Source organism: Choloepus didactylus, chromosome 14 (genome assembly GCF_015220235.1).
Source record: "Choloepus didactylus isolate mChoDid1 chromosome 14, mChoDid1.pri, whole genome shotgun sequence".
NCBI lineage: Eukaryota > Metazoa > Chordata > Mammalia > Pilosa > Megalonychidae > Choloepus > Choloepus didactylus.
Window position 1 is genome coordinate 58,032,468 of NC_051320.1, and position 20,887 is coordinate 58,053,354.

The 20,887-nt window shown below is 35.6% G+C and overlaps 1 protein-coding gene across 4 annotated transcripts in view; it reads right to left on the reverse strand.

The window, feature by feature from the left end:
* RRM2B (ribonucleotide reductase regulatory TP53 inducible subunit M2B) overlaps positions 1-20,887 on the reverse strand; it is a 54,353-nt gene that overhangs the window by 6,533 nt on the left and 26,933 nt on the right. For all 4 annotated transcript variants that reach the window (XM_037802665.1, XM_037802664.1, XM_037802668.1 and 1 more), the window contains 6 exons: positions 20,120-20,236; positions 19,217-19,350; positions 18,668-18,762; positions 14,983-15,116; positions 1,556-1,660; positions 319-432 (listed from right to left, as the gene is read on the reverse strand). In XM_037802665.1, the coding sequence (XP_037658593.1) occupies positions 319-432; positions 1,556-1,660; positions 14,983-15,116; positions 18,668-18,762; positions 19,217-19,350; positions 20,120-20,236 (699 nt within the window). The remainder of the gene's footprint in view (positions 1-318; positions 433-1,555; positions 1,661-14,982; positions 15,117-18,667; positions 18,763-19,216; positions 19,351-20,119; positions 20,237-20,887) is intronic.

Here is a 20,887-nt window from a genome sequence, read left to right on the forward strand (position 1 = left end):
GTAAACATATATGCACATACTAAATTAAATTGCTTGAAGATAATCATATTAGATACTTGCAATTATGACAAAGTAATTAATTGAGCTTATTAGTTCTAAAATTTACCAGCCTCCTACTTCTGTTATGAATTTCATTTTAAGTTTCAAAGAATTTTGCAAAAATCATTTGTTCACGGAAAACTAGACTATCATGTACATTTAAAAGCAGAATAGTATGTTACAAATGCTTTCAGTGAAATATAATATTTTAGAGACCTTACTTGACTTTAACATTTTAAGTAGTAGTAATACATTTTAATACATTTTTAAACATCTTACCTTTGAGAATCCGAGTTCCACAAGTAATCTATCGGCTACAAACTCAATGTACTGTTTCATCAAAACACAATTCATTCCAATGAGGCCAACTGGCAAGGCTTCTGTTAAAAACTCCTGGGAAGTAAACAGAAACAATAAACTACAAAGCAGAACATTAAATAACTGGGTAGTTTCCAAACAAAAAGAAGGTTTTAGTTTTATTAATTTTCTAGGACACATTGATCCTGGTCAAGGAAAGTATACAAAGATAACTCTTTTAATGTGGAAAATTATGTCCGTTTGTTTAAAAACGTTTGGGTTATTACTATTCACATTATTTCACATTCTCAATGATCAAAATAACTAACAAATTACTGGTATTTAAATAAACAGCACACGTAAGACCTGAATTTATATGGTTTCTCAACAGATAAAAGGAGATGCTTTGTTCTGAAATATCTAGAGAAAGATTGACCTTTGTGCTACATTCTCATTTAGAGTCACCAAAGTTGACTGTCACGGGGAGCACGACTAGGAAAAAAAGTTAGGAAAGATAGAAAACTCAGTCAACAAAGAATATGAGGAAAAAAATAGGAATGGATCTGGAGGCCAGGAGATAAATTGAATTCCAACTATATTGAAAGACAGTGGTAAGGTATTAATAGAGGAAAAATAAAAAAACATATTAATCACTGGGGTTAAGTTTTCAAAATGATGAAAGTTATAAAAATTCATTTTATCCCTTTCATCCTCCCTGTATGAAAGCTAAGGCTATTAAACTATGCAGTGTTAAAAAAATTTTTTTTTTGGTTTTACTTTTAAACTCATTCTTGAGAATGATAAAATCACATGCTAAATGGGGGAACCAAGTCTTCCTAGTCAGAGATCTTCCTTCACATGCTACAAATTAAGGTTTATATTCACCAATTCTTTTACTTATTCATTTTGTAAACATTTGGTACATGCTTCCAGCTAGGCACCCTGCTAAGTTATTAAATATACAAAACAAATAAGACATCATTCCTGCTCTGCAGGAGCTAAAATCTAAAGGAAGGAAAACTGACATATAAACCAAATTATAAACCAATGTAATAATTGCAATACATTGTTCATGGGTACTGTCAGATTGAACCATATAAAACTATCAATATTGTTTTGACCTATACAATGACAATCTCATATGAGTCAACCTAATATAACAATAGTACAAATATCAGAAAAAGAGAGATGTGTTAACTACATAAATTTCCCTGCTTACCTGCTCAATCTCTACAGCATTAATAATGATCTCCCTGACCCTTTCTTCTGAAGGTTTATTTACTAAGTATTGAAACATCAGGCAAGCAAAGTCACAGTGAAGCCCCTAAAATAGGAGAAAAACACCACTGTCAAATAACGTTTAATCAGCTATTTGCACACAGTGATAGGTCAGGGATTACCTAAAGTAAATTCTGAGAGGGCAACATGGAACTACGGGAAGATGAAAGAAGGATTAATAGGGTCAGGAATTTCTTTCCTTCAAATCTCATTAAAATGCCAATATAATCTATTATGAAACATTTTCTATGTCAGCAAATCTAAGTTTATTAACTTAAGAATTAATGAACAAATAAGCAAGCAAAATCTACATCCAATAAGTCATTTTGTAACACAGAAGAAAAGCAAAGTAAGAAGAGCTGAAATGAAAATTAATCAACTTTTAAATGTCAAAAAAAAAATTGAGGGACAACTGAAACATAATAAAAACTATTTAATGAACAGGCGGGACTCAGTCAGAGATATTTCAAAAAGACATATTATATAAGAATAGCTCAAGACAAAAACTAATTCAGTGCAATGAAAATGGAAGCTGAAGAATTAAGAAAACCATCTGAAGCTGTATAAAGCAGAGATGACACTGCAGATAACCCAACCAGAGAAGAGAAAAAACTCGCAAAATACCCTTGAGGGCAGAATAGTTATGCAAATATAATAAATGTTACAGATCTTATGTAACTGGATAACAGAACAAATTCCAATTCCAAAACACAGAAAGGTGCTACAATGCTGAAAATTAAAATAATACAAGAAATATTTCAAAAATTCAAAACAAAAAAGGGAGGCCAGAAATATAAAAAGATGGAGTTGCAGACAAAATTCAGTCAGAAATTGACTCCAAACCAGTTCATTAATACTTATAAACTACAAAGAGAAAGTAATAATTTTGTAAGCAACCAAGAAAAAGAAATCAACAATGTACACTTTAAAGAATTACAAATCAGTTGCTTAGGTTTTTCTAAACCAATCAATAAAAACCCAAAGACAATAGAAAGACAAGACCCTAAAACAAAGGTTGTATTTCAAGGATTATTTGACCTAGTTAAGTTGTCATTCCCAGAAGAAACTGTAAGAAAAAAACCCTCTTTGAATGGCAAATATTAGAACATTTACTAATGAAACACTTTTCCCAGACTTAACTCAAAGGGATACTTCAAATTACCAAAGGCTGAAAATAAAGTTGCTGAAAGTTGCCAAAGAAAGTGTTGATTAGAACTGACAGCTCGCTACCTATTGGAGAGATGAGTGTCTTCTCATAATTGTTATATCAATAAATGAATAAACTGAACTTTGAGATTAAAAGCAATTCCAATAAAGATCCCAGAGGGATTTTTTTAATTGAAAAATTAATCTGGAAGAATACATAGACAGTCTCTTCAAGAACATTTTGAAAAAGAAAGTTATAAGGAGAGTTTTATTCTACCAATTATTAAAACATGTAAAGCTACAATAATTAAAATAGTCTGTCATGGCATGAAATTTGACAACTGACACACACAAAAAATCCATAGAACATTAATACATAATAAATAAGGCATCAAAGTCAATGGAGAAAGGATGAATTATTTGACAGAGGATTTGAAAAGCTGCCCAAGAGTGTTTGAAATAAAATTAAATTCTAACACTATATACCAAAACAAGTTACAACTGCATCAGAGAGTTAAATGTATAAAAAGCCAAGAAGAAAATATGGTGATTATTTATCTCTGAATCTGGACCACATAAAAGTTAAGGCTTTTGCATGTTAAAAGAACAAACAAAATTTAAAAACAAAAGAAAAAATGGGGGAAATATATATATAAAAGCAAAAATACAACAAATTCAATTAACAAACTATACATGCAATAAATATAACAAATTCAATAAACAATTACTTTTAGAAAAATCCCAGTCAGTCAACTGTACCTAGTAGCGGGAATATACCAATGAACAGGGCAAGCATGGCTCTTTCCTTTAAGGATAATAGATTTGTGCATACTTAACCTTAATACATAACAAATAAATTCAAATCCTGAGTGCATGGTAAGAAAAGATATGCTCATATGTTGCTAGTGGGACTGCAAACTGCTATTAACTTTCTGGAAGGAAATCTGCAAATAAATATGAATGCCTTTTAAAGGTTCATATCTTATGCTCACATCTTTGGCCAACTGATTTTTGAAAAGGGTGCCAAGTCCATTCAATAGGGAAAGAATAATCTCTTCAGTAACTATTACAGGGAAAACTGGATATCCATATGCAAAAGAATGAAGGTAGTGCCCTACTTCACAGCATATATAAAAATTAACTCAAAAGATCTAAATATAAAAACGAAAATCATAAAACTCCTAGAAGAAAACATCTTCAGGACCTTGACTTAGGCAATGGTTTCTTAGACTTTACACCAAAAGCATAAGCCACAAAAGAAAAAGTAGGTAAATGGGATTTCATCAAAATCAAAAACTTTTATGCATCAAAGGACATTATCAAGAAAATGAAAAGAAAACCTACAGACTGGGAGAAAATATTTGGAAATCATATATCTGACAAGGGTTTAATATCCAGACTATATAAAGAACTACTAAGACTCAATGACAAAGACACAAAACCCAATTTAAAATGGGTAAAGGATATGAATAGACAGTTCTCCAAAGAAGATATATAAATGGCCAAAAAGCACTTGAAAAGATGCTCAACATCATTTGCCATTAGGGAAATGCAAATCAAAACTACGAGATACCATTCACACCCACTAGAAAGGCCACTATTATCAAAACGGAAAATAACAAGTGTTGGAGAGAATGTGGAGAAATAGGAACCCTCATCATTGTTGGTGAGAATGTAAAATGGTACAGCTGCTGTGGAAGACAGTTTGGTGGTTCCCCAGAAGGTGAAAACATAGAATTACCATATGATCTGGCAACTGCACTTCTAGGTATATCCCAAAAGTGAATTGATAACAAGGACTCTAATAGATATTTGCAAACCAAAATTCACAATGGCATTATTCACAATTGCCAAAAGGTAGAAACAACCCAAGTATCCAACAACAGAAGAATGGATAAACAAAAATGTGGAATATTATTCAGCTGTAAAAAGGAATGAAGTTCTAATACATGTTACAACTTGAATGAATCTTGAAGACATCATGTCGCGTGAAATAAGCCAGACACAAAAGGATAAATATTGTATGATCTCATTGATGTGAAATTATTAGAATATGCAAATTCATAGAGTCAGAAATTAGAATACCGGTTACCAGTGTGGGGGTGGAGAAGTTTTGGTAATGGATAATGGATAGAGATAATGGATAATAGTTAATGACAGTGCAAGATTGTAAATTGTATACACCACTGAATTGTATATTTGAAATTGGTTAAAATGGGAAATTTTAGGTTATATATATGTTATCAGAACTAAAAATTTTTTTAAAGAATTAAAAATTTTTTAAAAAATCCATAAAACTGTAACACAAACAGTGAACCCTAAGTGAACTATGGACTACAGTTAATAATATAATTATAATAATATTATTTTAGCAATTGTAACAAAAGTACCACACTAATGCAAAATATTAATAGTAGGGAAAACCATGGAGGGTTTTGGGAACTCTGTGGGTTCTGATTTCTTCTGTAAACCTACAGCTGCTCAAATAAAAATAAAATTTTAAGTTCATATCTTAAAACCTAGCAATTCTACTTCTAGGGATCTAAAAAGAAAACAACTGAAATTGGAACAAATTTCCTTTAGAAATATATTCATTTTGAATTGTAACAACAACAACAAAAACCTAGACACAACCCTAATGTCTACTAATGATAGAACAGTCAAATAAACAAAGAACAACTCATTCACTGGAATATTAATGTAACAAAAGTACTGTTTTCCAAAAAATGATTAACATATTAAAGCGTTCACAATACCTGCTAAGTGAAAAAAGAATATCTCAAAATGTAAAAACATGAAAAAAGCAGAATATCTCAAATTTTAAAAATATGGTGATTGTGCATATCTGCATAGGTTTAAATGTAGGAAAAATGTCCAGAACGAAATACAATGAAATAGTAAAAGCAATTATCCATGTGTGTTTAGTTTGAGTGATTTCTTTCTTTTTTATTCTCCATATCCTCTATAATAATCATATATGACATTTACAATAAAAGTTCTTAGAAATTTAAAAATATGAAACAAAAAAATAACCATACAAAACATTTTATGGCACTTAAAAGGAGTTCACATATATTGCCTTACTGCATTCTAACAAAACCTTGTTAGCTTTATAGTTGAGGAAAACGAAGGTAAGCAGCTTGTTGAGGTCACTTAGAAATAAGCTTAGGAGCCAGGATTAGTATATTTGATACATGTGGATTGAATGGCTGTAATGGCCTAAACAATTGGAACAGAAAGACAAATAAGAGGAGCTGAGAGTCTAGCAGAGGAGATAGAGAAGTACAATACAACGAATAGACTCTAAGACAGCAATGGGTTCAGGTTTCAAAGGCACAAAGGAAAGAGTGGTCAAATTTACCTAATTGGGTCAGGAAAGTTTAAGTTGCACCCTGTGAGAAGGTAATCAACAGGTGAAAAACAGAGGTAGGAAAGGTGGAAAGGATAGCCCAAGTAGTAGAGGGAGCAACATGAGCCATAGCAAAGTAGCACATAACAGGATGAGAGTAAGAGGAAACAGAAACTACAGTATATAAAGAAGAGGAGAGCACCATCTATGGGAGGGGAAGCTGGAGGAGAGACAGTCAGATCATGCAGGACTCCTTTGCCAACTGATAAGCTTGTTCTTCATCCTAAGGCAACAGAAAGTATACACAAGAACAGTATGAAGGATGACCTGGAGGTCTTAGAGACAAGGAGAGCCCAACTACAGACGGTAAGGGGTAATTAAAAGTGTGAACTAGAGCAGCAGTGGGAATGAAAAGAAAGGCCAACATGTTAAAGTATAAAGACAAGATTTAGTTATTGATTGGATGTGACTGGAAAAAGAAAAGAAGTAATGTAAAATAACTCTCAGAGGCGGGGCAAGATGGCGGACTGGTGAGCTGTATGTTTTAGTTACTCCTCCAGGAAAGTAGGTAGAAAGCCAGGAACTGCGTGGACTGGACACCACAGAGCAATCTGACTTTGGGCATACTTCATACAACACTCATGAAAACGTGGAACTGCTGAGATCAGCGAAATCTGTAAGTTTTTGCGGCCAGGGGACCCGCACCCCTCCCTGCCAGGCTCAGTCCCGTGGGAGGAGGGGCTGTCAGCTCCGGGAAGGAGAAGGGAGAACTGCAGTGGCAGCCCTTATCGGAAACTCATTCTACTGATCCAAACTCCAACCATAGATAGACTGAGACCAGACACCAGAGAATCTGAGAGCAGCCAGCCCAGCAGAGAGGAGACAGGCATAGAAAAAAACAGCCGAAAAACTCCAAAATAAAAGCGGAGGATTTTTGGAGTTCTGGTGAACATAGAAAGGGGAAGGGCAGAGCTCAGGCCCTGAGGCTCATATGCAAATCCCGAAGAAAAGCTGATCTCTCTGCCCTGTGGACCTTTCCATAATGGCCCTAATTGCTTTGTCTCTTAGCATTTCAATAACCCATTAGATCTGTGAGGAAGGCCCGTTTTTTTTTTTTTTTTTTTTTTAAATCCTTTTTCCTTTTTCTAAAACAATTACTCTAAGAAGCCCAATACAGAAAGCTTCAAAGACTTGCAATTTGGGCAGGTCAAGACAAGAGCAGAACTAAGAGAGCTCTGAGACAAAAGGCAATAATCCAGTGGCTGAGAAAATACACTAAACACCACAACTTCCCAAGAAAAGGGGGGTGTCCGCTCACAGCCATCATCCTGGTGGACAGGAAACACTCCTGCCCATTGCCAGCCCCATAGCCCAGAGCTGTCCCACACAACCCAGTGTGACAGAAGTGATTCAAATAACAGGCACACACCACAAAACTGGGCGTGGACATTAGCCTTCCCTGCAACCTCAGCTGATTGTCCCAGAGTTGGGAAGGTGGAGCAGTGTGAATTAACAAAGCCCCACTCAGCCATCATTTCAGCAGACTGGGAGCCTCCCTACACAGCCCAGCAGCCCAGAACCGCCCTGGGGGGACGGCACTCACCTGTGACATAGCACAGTCATCCCTCAACAGAGGACCAGGGGGTGCATGGCCTGGAAGAGGGACCCACTTGCAAGTCTCAGGAGCCATACGCCAATACCAAGGACTTGTGGGTCAGTGGCAGAGACAAACAGTGGCAGGACTGAACTGAAGGATTAGACTATTGCAGCAGCTTTAAAACTCCAGGATCACCAAGGAGATTTGATTGTTAGAGCCACCCCCCACTCCCTGACTGCCCAGAAACACGCCTGATATACAGGGCGGGCAACACCAACTACACACGCAAGCTTGGTACACCAATTGGACCCCACAAGACTCACTCCCCCACTCACCACAAAAGCAAAGCAGGGGAGAATTGGCTTGTGGAGGACAGGTTGCTCGTGGACGCCACCTGCTGGTTAGTTAGAGAAAGTGTACTCCACTAAGCTATAGATCTGATAAATTAGAGATAAGGACTTCAATTGGTCTACAAATACTAAAAGAACCCCAGCAAGTTAAGCAAATGCCAAGAGGCCAAAAACAACAGAAAATTCTAAAGCATATGAAAAAACCAGACGATATGGATAACCCAAGCCCAAGCACCCAAATCAAAAGATCAGAAGAGACACACCACCTAGAGCAGCTACTCAAAGAACTAAAGATGAACACTGAGACCATAGTATGGGATACAAAGCATATCAAGAAGACCCTAGAAGAGCATAAAGAAGACATTGCAAGACTAAATAAAAAAATAGATGATCTTATGGAATTTAAAGAAACTGTGGACCAAATTAAAAAGATTCTGGACACTCATAGTACAAGACTAGAGGAAGTTGAACAATGAATCAGTGACATGGAAGATGACAGAATGGAAAAAGAAAGCATAAAAGAAAGAATGGGGAAAAAAACTGAAAAAATCGAAACGGACCTCAGGGATATGATAGATAATATAAAACGTCTGAATATAAGACTTATTGGTGTTCCAGAAGGGGAAGAAAAAGGGTAAAGGTCTAGGAAGAGTATTCAAAGAAATTGTTGGGGAAAACTTCCCAAATCTTCTAAACAACATAAATACACAAATCATAAATGCTCAGCAAACTCCGAATAGAATAAATCCAAATAAACCCACTCCGAGACATATTCTGATCACACTGTCAAACACGGAAGAGAAGGAGCAAGTTCTGAAAGCAGCAAGAGAAAAGCAATTCACCACATACAAAGGAAACAGCATAAGACTAAGTAGTGACTACTCAACAGCCACCATGGAGGCGAGAAGGCACTGGCACGATATATTTAAAATTCTGAGTGAGAAAAAGTTCCAACCAAGAATACTTTATCCAGCAAAGCTCTCCTTCAAATTTGTGGGAGAGCTTAAATTTTTCACAGACAAACAAATGCTGAGAGAATTTGCTAACAAGAGACCTGCCCTACTGGAGATACTAAAGGGAGCTCTACAGACAGAAAAACAAAGAAAGGACAGAGACTTGGAGAAAGGTTCAGTACTAAAGAGATTCGGTATGGGTACAATAAAGGATATTAATAGAGAGAGGGGAAAAATATATATGACAAACATAAATCAAAGGATAAGATGGCTGATTCAAAAAATGCCTTCACGGTTATAACGTTGAATGCAAATGGATTAAACTCCCCAATTAAAAGATATAGATTCGCAGAATGGATCAAAAAAAATGAACCATCAATATGTTGCATACAAGAGACTCATCTTAGACACAGGGACACAAAGAAATTTAAAGTGAAAGGATGGAAAAAAATATTTCATGCAAGCTACAGCCAAAAGAAAGCAGGTGTAGCAATATTAATCTCAGATAAAATAGACTTTAAATGCAGGGATGTTTTGAGAGACAAAGAAGGCCACTACATACTAATAAAAGGGGCAATTCAACAAGAAGAAGTAGCAATCATAAATGTGTATGCACCCAATCAAGGTGCCACAAAATACATGAGAGAAACACTGGCAAAACTAAAGGAAGCAACTGATGTTTCCAAAATAATTGTGGGAGACTTCAACACATCACTCTCTCCTATAGATACATCAACCAGACAGAAGACCAATAAGGAAATTGAAAACCTAAACAATCTGATAAATGAATCAGATTTAACAGACGAATAGAGAACATTACATCCCATATCACCAGGATACACATACTTCTCTAGGGCTCACGGAACTTCCTCCAGAAAAGATCATATGCTGGGACATAAAACAAGCCTCAGTAAATTTAAAAAGATTGAAATTATTCAAACCCACATTCTCTGACCACAATGGAATACAATTAGAAGCCAACAACCATCAGAGACTTAGAAAATTCACAAATACCTGGAGGTTAAATAACACACTCCTAAACAATCAGTGGGTTAAAGAAGAAATAGCAAGAGAAATTGCTAAATATATAGAGACGAATGAAAATGAGAACACAAAGTACCAAAACCTATGGGATGCAGCAAAAGCAGTGCTGAGGGGGAAATTTATAGCACTAAACACATATATTAAAAAGGAAGAAAGAGCCAAAATCAAAGAACTAATGGATCAACTGAAGAAGCTAGAAAATAAACAGCAAACCAATCCTAAACCAAGTAGAAGAAAAGAAATAACAAGGATTAAAACAGAAATAAATGACATAGAGAACAAAAAAACAATAGAGAGGATAAATATCACCAAAAGTTGGTTCTTTGAGAAGATCAACAAGATTGACAAGCCCCTGGCTAGACTGACAAAATCAAAAAGAGAGAAGACCCATATAAACAAAATAATGAATGAAAAAGGTGACATAACTGCAGATCCTGAAGAAATTAAAAAAATTATAAGAGGATACTATGAACAACTGTATGGCAACAAACTGGATAATGTAGAGGAAATGGACAATTTCCTGGAAACATATGAACAACCTAGACTGACCAGAGAAGAAACAGAAGACCTCAATCAACCCATCACAAGCAAAGAGATCCAATCAGTCATCAAAAATCTTCCCACAAATAAATGCCCAGAGCCAGATGGCTTCACAGAGGAATTCTACCAAACTTTCCAGAAAGAACTGACACCAATCTTACTCAAACTCTTTCAAAACATTGAAGAAAATGGAACACTACCTAACTCATTTTATGAAGCTAACATCAATCTAATACCAAAACCAGGCAAAGATGCTACAAAAAAGGAAAACTACCGGCCAATCTCCCTAATGAATATAGATGCAAAAATCCTCAACAAAATACTTGCAAATCGAATCGAAAGATACATTAAAAAAATCATACACCATGACCAAGTGGGGTTCATTCCAGGCATGCAAGGATGGTTCAACATAAGAAAATCAATCAATGTATTACAACACATTAAAAATTCGAAAGGGAAAAATCAAATGATCATCTCAATAGATGCTGAAAAAGCATTTGACAAAATCCAATATCCGTTTTTGATAAAAACACTTCAAAAGGTAGGAATTGAAGGAAACTTCCTCAATATGATAAAGAGCATATATGAAAAACCCACAGCCAGCATAGTACTCAATGGTGAGAGACTGACAGCCTTCCCTCTAAGATCAGGAACAAGACAAGGATGCCTGCTGTCACCAGTGTTCTTCAACATTGTGCTGAAAGTGCTAGCCAGGGCAATCTGGCAAGACAAAGAAATAAAAGGCATCCAAATTGGAAAAGAAGAAGTAAAACTGTCATTGTTTGCAGATGATATGATCTTATATCTGGAAAACCCTGAGAAATCGATGATACAGCTACTAGAGCTAATAAATTTAGCAAAGTAGCGGGATACAAGATTAATGCACATAAGTCAGTAATGTTTCTATATGCTAGAAATGAACAAACTGAAGAGACAATCAAGAAAAAGATACCATTTTCAATAGCAACTAAAAAAATCAAGTACCTAGGAATAAACTTAACCAAAGATGTAAAAGACCTATACAAAGAAAACTACATAACTCTACTAAAAGAAATAGAAGGGGACCTTAAAAGATGGAAAAATATTCCATGTTCATGGATAGGAAGGCTAAATGTCATTAAGATGTCAATTCTACCCAAACTCATCTACAGATTCAATGCAATCCCAATCAAAATTCCAACAACCTACTTTGCAGACTTGGAAAAGCTAGTTATCAAATTTATTTGGAAAGGGAAGATGCCTCGAATTGCTAAAGACACTCTAAAAAAGAAAAACAAAGTGGGAGGACTGACACTCCGTGACTTTGAAGCTTATTCTAAAGCCACAGCTGTCAAAACAGCATGGTACTGGCACAAAGATAGACATATAGATCAATGGAATCGAATTGAGAATTCAGAGATAAACCCTCAGATCTATGGCTGACTGATCTTTGATAAGGCCCCCAAAGTCACTGAACTGAGTCATAATGGTCTTTTCAACAAATGGGGCTGGGAGAGTTGGATATCCATATCCAAAAGAATGAAAGAGGACCCCTACCTCACCCCCTACACAAAAATTAACTCAAAATGGACAAAAGATCTCAATAGAAAAGACAGTACCATAAAACTCCTAGAAGATAATGTAGGAAAACATCTTCAAGACCTTGTATTAGGTGGCCACTTCCTAGACTTTACACCCAAAGCACAAGCAACAAAAGAAAAAATACATAAATGGGAACTCCTCAAGCTTAGGAGTTTCTGCACCTCAAAGGAATTTCTCAAAAAGGTAAAAAGGCAGCTGACTCAATGGGAAAAAATTTTTGGAAACCATGTATCTGACGAAAGACTGATATCTTGCATATATAAAGAAATCCTACAACTCAATGACAATAGTACAGACAGCCCAATTTTAAAATGGGCAAAAGATATGAAAAGACAGTTCTCTGAAGAGGAAATACAAATGGCCAAGAAACACATGAAAAAATGTTCAGCTTCACTAGCTATTAGAGAGATGCAAATTAAGACCACAATGAGATACCATCTAACACCGATTAGAGTGGCTGCCATTAAACAAACAGGAAACTACAAATGCTGGAGGGGATGTGGAGAAATTGGAACTCTTATTCATTGTTTGTGGGACTGCATAATGGTTCAGCCACTCTGGAAGTCAGTCTGGCAGTTCCTTAGAAAACTAGATATAGAGTTACCGTTCGATCCAGCGATTGCACTTCTCAGTATATACCCGGAAGATCAGAAAGCAGTGACACGAACAGATATCTGCACGCCAATGTTCATAGCAGCATTATTCACAATTGCCAAGAGATGGAAACAACCCAAATGTCCTTCAACAGATGAGTGGATAAATAAAATGTGGCATACACACACGATGGAATACTACACGGCAGTAAGAAGGAATGATCTCGTGAAACATATGACAACATGGATGAACCTTGAAGACATAATGCTGAGCGAAATAAGCCAGGCACAAAAAGAGAAATATTATATGCTACCACTAATGTGAACTTTGAAAAATGTAAAACAAACGGTTTATAATGTAGAATGTAGGGGAACTAGCGATAGAGAGCAATTAAGGAAGGGGGAACAATAATCCAAGAAGAACAGATAAGCTATTTAATGTTCTGGGGATGCCCAGGAATGACTATGGTCTGTTAATTTCTAATGGATATAGTAGGAACAAGTTCACAGAAATGTTGCTATATTAGGTAACTTTCTTGGGGTAAAGCAGGAACAGGTTGGAAGTAAAGCAGCTATCTTAGGTTAGTTGTCTTTTTCTTACTCCCTTGTTATGGTCCCTTTGAAATGTTCTTTTATTGTATGTGTTTTGTTTTTTTTTTAATTTTTTTTTTCATACAGTTGATTTAAAAGGGAAAGAAAAGTTAAAAAAAAAAAAAAAAAGGAAAAAAATATGTAGTGCCCCCTTGAGGAGCCTGTGGAGAACGCAGGGGCATTGGCCTACCCCACCTTTATGGTTGGTAACATGACCACAGATATAGGGGACTGGTGGTTTGATGGGTTGAGCCTTGTACCATAGGTTTTACCCTTGGGAAGACGGTTGCTGTAAAGGAGACGCTAGGCCTCCCTATAATTGTGCCTAAGAGCCTCCTCCTGAATGCCTCTTTGTTGCTCATATGTGGCCCTCTCTCTCTAGCTAAGCCAACTTGAAAGGTGAAATCACTGCCCTCCCTACTACGTGGGATCAGACACCCAGGGGAGTGAATCTCCCTGGCAATGTGGAATATGACTCCCGGGGAGGAATGTAGACCTGGCATCGTGGGACAGAGAACATCTTCTTGACCAAAAGGGGGATGTGAAAGGAAATGAAATAAGCTTCAGTGGCAGAGAGATTCCAAAAGGAGCCGAGAGGTCACTCTGGTGGGCACTCTTACGCACAATTTAGACAACCCTTTTTAGGTTCTAAAGAATTGGGGTAGCTGGTGGTAGATACCTGAAACTATCAAATGACAACCCGGAACCCATGCATCTCAAAGACAGTTGTATAAAAATGTAGCTTATGAGGGGTGACAATGGGACTGGGAAAGCCATAAGGACCACACTCCACTTTGTCTAGTTTATGGATGGATGAGTAGAAAAATAGGGGAAGGAAACAAACAAACAAACAGACAAAGGTACCCAGTGTTCTTTTTTACTTCAATTGCTCTTTTTCACTTTAATTATTATTCTTGTTATTTTTGTGTGTGTGCTAATGAAGGTGTCAGGGATTGATTTAGGTGATGAATGTACAACTATGTAATGGTACTGTGAACAATCGAATGTACGATTTGTTTTGTATGACTATGTGGTATGTGAATATATCTCAATAAAATGAAGATAAAAAAATAAAAAAATAAAATAACTCTCAGATTTCAATTTGGATGATTAGATAGAAGATAGCGCCACTCAATGAGATAGAGAAAACAGAAGGAAGAACCAATGTTGGGAGAAAGATGATGAGTTTGATTTGTGAAATATTAGGTTTCAGAAACGTCCAGAGAAAGCATCTAATATGCATTTGAATAGATGGGGTTGAAGCTCAGGAAAGAATATCGTAGCTGAAGATTAAAGCTTTGAATGTCATGTGCATTTAGACAGTAGCTGATTCCATGGGAATAAATGAGATCAACCAGGAGGTCATGTACAGACAAAGAAAGAGGCCATGGTAGGAATCCAGGGGCACAATGATATTTAAGAATGAGCAGAGGAGACTGAGAAAGAATGATAAGAAGGGTAGGAGGAAAATACAGTATCTTAAAAGCCAAGGAAGAACGATTTCCTATTTTCTTTTAATCACCAGGATACTTATTGTCACTATAAGCATTTTCCAAGGAAAGAAAAAATAAATGGACACCAAATATAAATACAAATGTAAACAGAATAATACTTCATTCCTTACTTCATCTCTGCTGATGAGTTCATTGGAAAAAGTGAGTCCAGGCATAAGACCTCTCTTCTTTAACCAGAATATAGCAGCAAAAGATCCCGAGAAAAAAATACCCTCTACAGCAGCAAAGGCCACAACCCTTTCCCCTAAAAGACATAAAATAGTTTCACTTTCTGAAATATCATGTAACGCAGGCATTTTTTTTTTTTACCTTAATATATATTTGGGTATTGCATGTATATGTATATAGCTATTTTGTCAAGAAATAAAATAAACAAGTTCATACCATGGCCAAGGGTCTTCAGAAGAGGAAATGTGCCTCCTCTACCTACCAGAGCAGAAAGGTATGTCTACTACAAATCCTGCATCAGACACTGGCCTCCTGTAGGCTTTGGTATCTGGAAAAAGGATAGCCTTCCATACTCAAGAAAAGAAGCCATTTACCTGTGCATCACGTGTGCCTGTGAGTGCAGGTACATGTGTATGAGTGCAGTATGTACATATGTATGTATGTATGTGTGTGTGTGTGTGTGTGTGTGTGTGTGTGTGTGTGTGTGTGTGTGTGTATTCAATTGGAGAGTGGAAGGCAGACTTTATGACAGATGCATCCCTATTGTAGTTGGTGGAGGAGAGGGGTTGCGGAGGTTTACATTTTTAGAAACCTAAGGTGTCTTGCAGACTAGTTATTAACATTTCAAAAAGTACTGCAATGCATTTGCAATAAAAAAATAGATAAAGCCAGTTGAAGATAATAAGGATATTGATTGGATAAAATGCCCCATCACACAAACAAAAAATACTGCCCTCTGCTATAAGTATAAGGCCTACCTTTAAAGATTACTCACTGTTAGGTAAGGACTTTGCAGAAGCCTATCTCCTAAAATGAATATGGTGGCATAATATTTGTAATACTATTCATAGGGGATGATTATAGGTCTAACCCAAAAGATCATTTGCAAGCCCCTTTTATTACATTACATATGCATGGGAGAAGTATTGACATATGTATGTTTGTCTAGGAGAAAGGTTTGATCTATAAGACTGTAAGATAAAGGCAGCTGAGTGCTTGAGCCAACTATAGACCTTTCTTACAGATGACATCATAGCTTGTATCTCAGTACTTGTCACAGGACCAAACACAGAGCAGGCCCTTAATACGTATGTCCCAGATTGAATAAATGGAAACTATAAAAGTACTAGATGATAAAAGACATCACCATCCATTCTATAGAAATTGCTAAAATTTGATTCAGAAACTGAAACAATATTTATAATTTCTAGAACAAATGAAATTATACTATTTAAATTTCAAAAGAAAAGATGACTAATTTAAAAATTTCTGATAGCTTCTAAATAGTGCTCTAGTTTGTCTTTGTTCTTTTTCCTGATTATCTTAAACAAACAAAATCAGATAAATCTATAATATCAAATACTTGGCAATACAAATTGCAAGTTAAAAACCCAAAACATTGATAAACTTTTATTTTTTATTTTTATAGAAACAATTTAAAAAGTCACTTTGGAAAATAAAAACAGAAGAAATATTAATTAACTATGTAATTATCGAGTACCTACTGTGTAGAAGGCATTATGGAAGACAGTTTTGTGGGATGTGTGCTAAATATTAAAATATAATAATATCATCGAATATATATTAAGTACTTATTATGTGCTAAGCACTAAGTGCTTCACATTTATTAGCTCATTGAATTTTCACAGCTCTGCAAAGTAGGTATTCTTATCATGCCTATTTTTCACAAAGAAACTGGGGTTTAGAGAGGTTTAATCACATGCCCAATGCACAGAGCTAGTAAGTAGAAAAACTGGTTCCAAATATATCTCTATGTGGCTCTGCTGACTCCTTTGAAAACATAATACCTCTTTCAAGCAGCTAACTGTATTTTTTTAGGATGAAGATTTGCCATTAGTTTAACATATTGCTTACAATTATTTTCATTTTACTAAGATAACTGATGGTTATATTTGATAGATTTTAAATTGACATTAAAGGTGATGTCATGAGGACATTTATCTGTAAAGGAACTAGACTATAAATTTAATCCAAACATTTTGAGTAAAAGGAAAACTATTATTTTAATCATTCATGCATTCATAAATATGAATGCTAAAGAATGAAAATCATAGAAATGGTTATAGAAGGCTCTTTGGGGAGAGGTTTAGAGGATCATGGGGAGTAAACTTTGCAAATACTTGAGAAAATATGTGAAATGAAAACAAATTTCAAGAATATTTCTTCTAAAATCTAGAATGAATGTAAAGGTCTCAACTTGTTTCAGAAAAGGGAAAGTAAGAGACATCAAGATACAGCTGACCTCTATGATGTGAAGCATTAAGATTAGGTAACTAATGCCTTTTTTTGAGATTTGAAATTTAATTTCCTTACATATGTTAAGGTTTAACATGGGTTCTTTAAAGAGATTTTTTTAAAACTAAGCAGTTTTAAAAAATTTTGTTACTTTGTAAAAAAATAAGCAGATACTTAAGGAGTTTGTAGTTCTACAAAAATTGAATTTCATAACATATCTAACATTCAACTTTCAAACAAATTAATGGGTTTTTTAAAGGAGTTTTCTTAGGTTCTCTTTAGCTACAAAGTAAAGGATTAGAGGATTCTCAATGTGAGGAAAGAACAGTGACTATACTGGGCCCTGCTTAGTGAAGGAGAATAATACAAGGTCACCAAAAATGCTAAGTAAATCCCTAAGCCAGATGAAAGAGCTGCCTTTGTCAACCTAAAGCTACTAATGGTGCAGGAGGCTCAATTAGTTCATAAAACTGTACTTCCCCAGATGGTTAAAGGGAAGTACAGGTGTGCAGCTAAGCAAGACAATATTTTCATGCTTTTATTTTTAGTTCCACACCCAAAAAAGAGAGCTTCCAAAGTGCTCTTCTCTGTTACCCTTTTCCCTTTTTATCCCATCCACCACCCATTCCACTTTCCCTACATCATTTTAGAATGTGTTCTTTCCTCTGATATCCTAAATCTGGACTCTAAACGGGGTTTTCTTTGAGATGAAGCAATATGGAGAATCTAATAGGAGCCCTTGATGTTCTCACATGGTGACTACCACCCTCTTCTGTTTTCTCTTTCTTCTTCTCTGCCTTTCTTTGGTAGTGTCATGGAATATACGCTTTCTATAAGCCTGTTCTTCATTTTCTCTCAATATCTATCCATACTAATATTTTCAGTGTATATTAAATATTTTAATATTACCCTTCTTTTTCCTCTAAAGCCACTGTTTCTCAGTGTGCTTCCCAAACCACCTGTGAAAGAATCTTCTGGGAATAAAATGCAGATCCTTCAATCTCACCCAGGCCTCCTAAATCATACTCTGGTTGAAGACCAGGATTCTTCAATTTTTCTACAAATTCTCCAGACGACTTTTATGCACATTGAGAACTACTGCTTTTTCATGTAATTACTTGTAATTATGCACTGATATCTCAACCTTCCAACTTTCAACTTATTAAATAAAATAGGTAACAGCTTTAGATTATTTTACCACAGGTTTCTAATTAATTATTAAGAGTAATCATTCTACTTAAGGTGCATATTGAGACATTTGTGCACTTTTTCCATGCTGCAAATTTCATCAGCACAGAATAGTCACACCACATAAAACAAGGTCATATCACCTGAGGCAAATTTGATCATATATAAATTAAAACTACAAACCAAAAGTAGATTTTCTATCTGCTATCCATCGCAAGGCCCAATCTGCTTTTTTCTTAACGTATGGCATTGTTTCTATTGCATTAAATAAAAATTCCCTGCAAAAACAAAAAATTAATGGCAAAGTTATTCACCTGTTTTTCATAATCAGACTAAACTGTCATTGTTTACTCAGACATAATATTTGCAGCTTTATGGTATGCTACCAGATCTACAGTTTTACTGTATTTTTGAATGTCCATAAAATATATAAATGAAAGTAAAACTCAAATTAGTGTTTTAGATCTGGTCTGATACAAAATTGACTAAACTCAAGTATTCAACTTCTAAACAGAATGTGGTAATGAAAATTTTTTTTAGATATAATATCTAAAGATTAACTAGTTCTAAACAACTTTTTTTTTAGCTCAACACATTATTAAGCAATAGAAACTTACTCAACTCCCATATTTGAATCACTTTTCCTCAATGTTTAGCTTTGAAGTAAATTTGGCTCTTACCATAATCAAGCAATAGGATAAACCTTTGTAAATAAAATCTCAGTGGTAATACCTTTTCTTGGGATCTCTGATGTAAGTGTCTATTAGCAAACTGTACATCTCTGAGTGAACATTCTCGATGAGAATTTGAAAGCCATAGAAACAGCGAGCCTCTGGAACCTGTACCTCCTGGCTAAAGCGCTCCACCTAAGAAAATAAGGGAAACAAACATATTCAATTCTGTGGGCTTTCATTGAACACTGGATTAAACACTGCAAACCAGAATCTGGAAAACAGAATAATAACTTAAAAATTGCCTGTCATGCCACAAACAGGTCAAAAAGAACTTATGGATTATTTTAAACACTACTGTTTGTCTATTAACCCACCATAATAAGTTATTTGCATAGGATATTCTTAAGCAGTTAAATGAACTGATCTGTGGACATACTGCCTATAAGCCAAATAAATTTTAGAACATCTACCAAAAATAATTTTTATTTTGTAGAATATTAAGTCATTTTTCTGACAGTAGATTAAGATCAATCATCTCTTGAAGCCCCCTCTAGCTCATATTGAAATTTTTATCTTTCTATTCTCTTTAACTAGAAAGCATGCCCCCTGATCAACCATAAGTTTAAAAATGGGGAACCAGAACCTTGGGCTCCATTACAGAGCTCCAGAAGGGTTACTGAGGTACAGTTTCTCTACTAGGATTAATATCTAAGGGTAAAAATCAAGCTTATATTTATTCATACTAGTAGTTTTGATTGATGCTTGACTTCATGTCATTTTGCTAGTCAAATGACAGAAACTTTTCTTTCCTCTGACATTCATCAGAAAAACATTTTCAAGAGTTAAACATCATCTAATTAATTTATTGGACATCTTTTTTCTTAGGCTCAGTCTAATCTTGTGCCATTATCATCATTTAACCACTAATTGGGAACAACATTAAAATAAAACAAAATCTTACCAAGTTTTCGTTTACAATTCCATCACTGGCTGCAAAAAAGGCTAAGATGTGAGAGATAAAATACTTCTCTTCTGATTTAAGCTTGTTCCAGTGAGGGAGATCCTTTGATAAGTCAACCTGAAATTAAAAGATTTTCAGAAATTTTAACTTACAGTTAAATTCTTCCCAAAGCATTTGGAAAACTAACTACTTCCACCCCAAAGTTAAAGGAGGATATTAAGAAAGAAAACTAAAACATTATAAATTTCTCAATTTCTGGCTAATTGAGAAACAGGCTGGCCATGGTGTACTTAAAAAAATTTTTTAATTAACATAATCTAGGAGCTGGAGCAAATGAAGGAAGGGGTGAAAAGGTAGAGGGTGGTGAGCAGGGTGGAGATAGTAAAAACTGACCCTCAGATGTGGCCCTCTCTCTCTAGCTAAGCCAACTTGAAAGGTGAAATCACTGCCCTGCCCCCTACGTGGGATCAGACACCCAGGGGAGTGAATCTCCCTGGCAACGTGGAATATGACTCCTGGGGAGGAATGTAGACCCGGCATCGTGGGACGGAGAACATCTTCTTGACCAAAAGGGGGATGTGAAAGGAAATGAGATAAGCTTCAGTGGCAGAGAGATTCCAAAAGGAGCCGAGAGGTCACTCTGGTGGGCACTCTTACGCACACTTTAGACAACCCTTTTTAGGTTCCAAAGAATTGGGGTAGCTGGTGGTGGATACCTGAAACTATCAAACTACAACCCAGAACCCATGAATCTCGAAGACAGTTGTA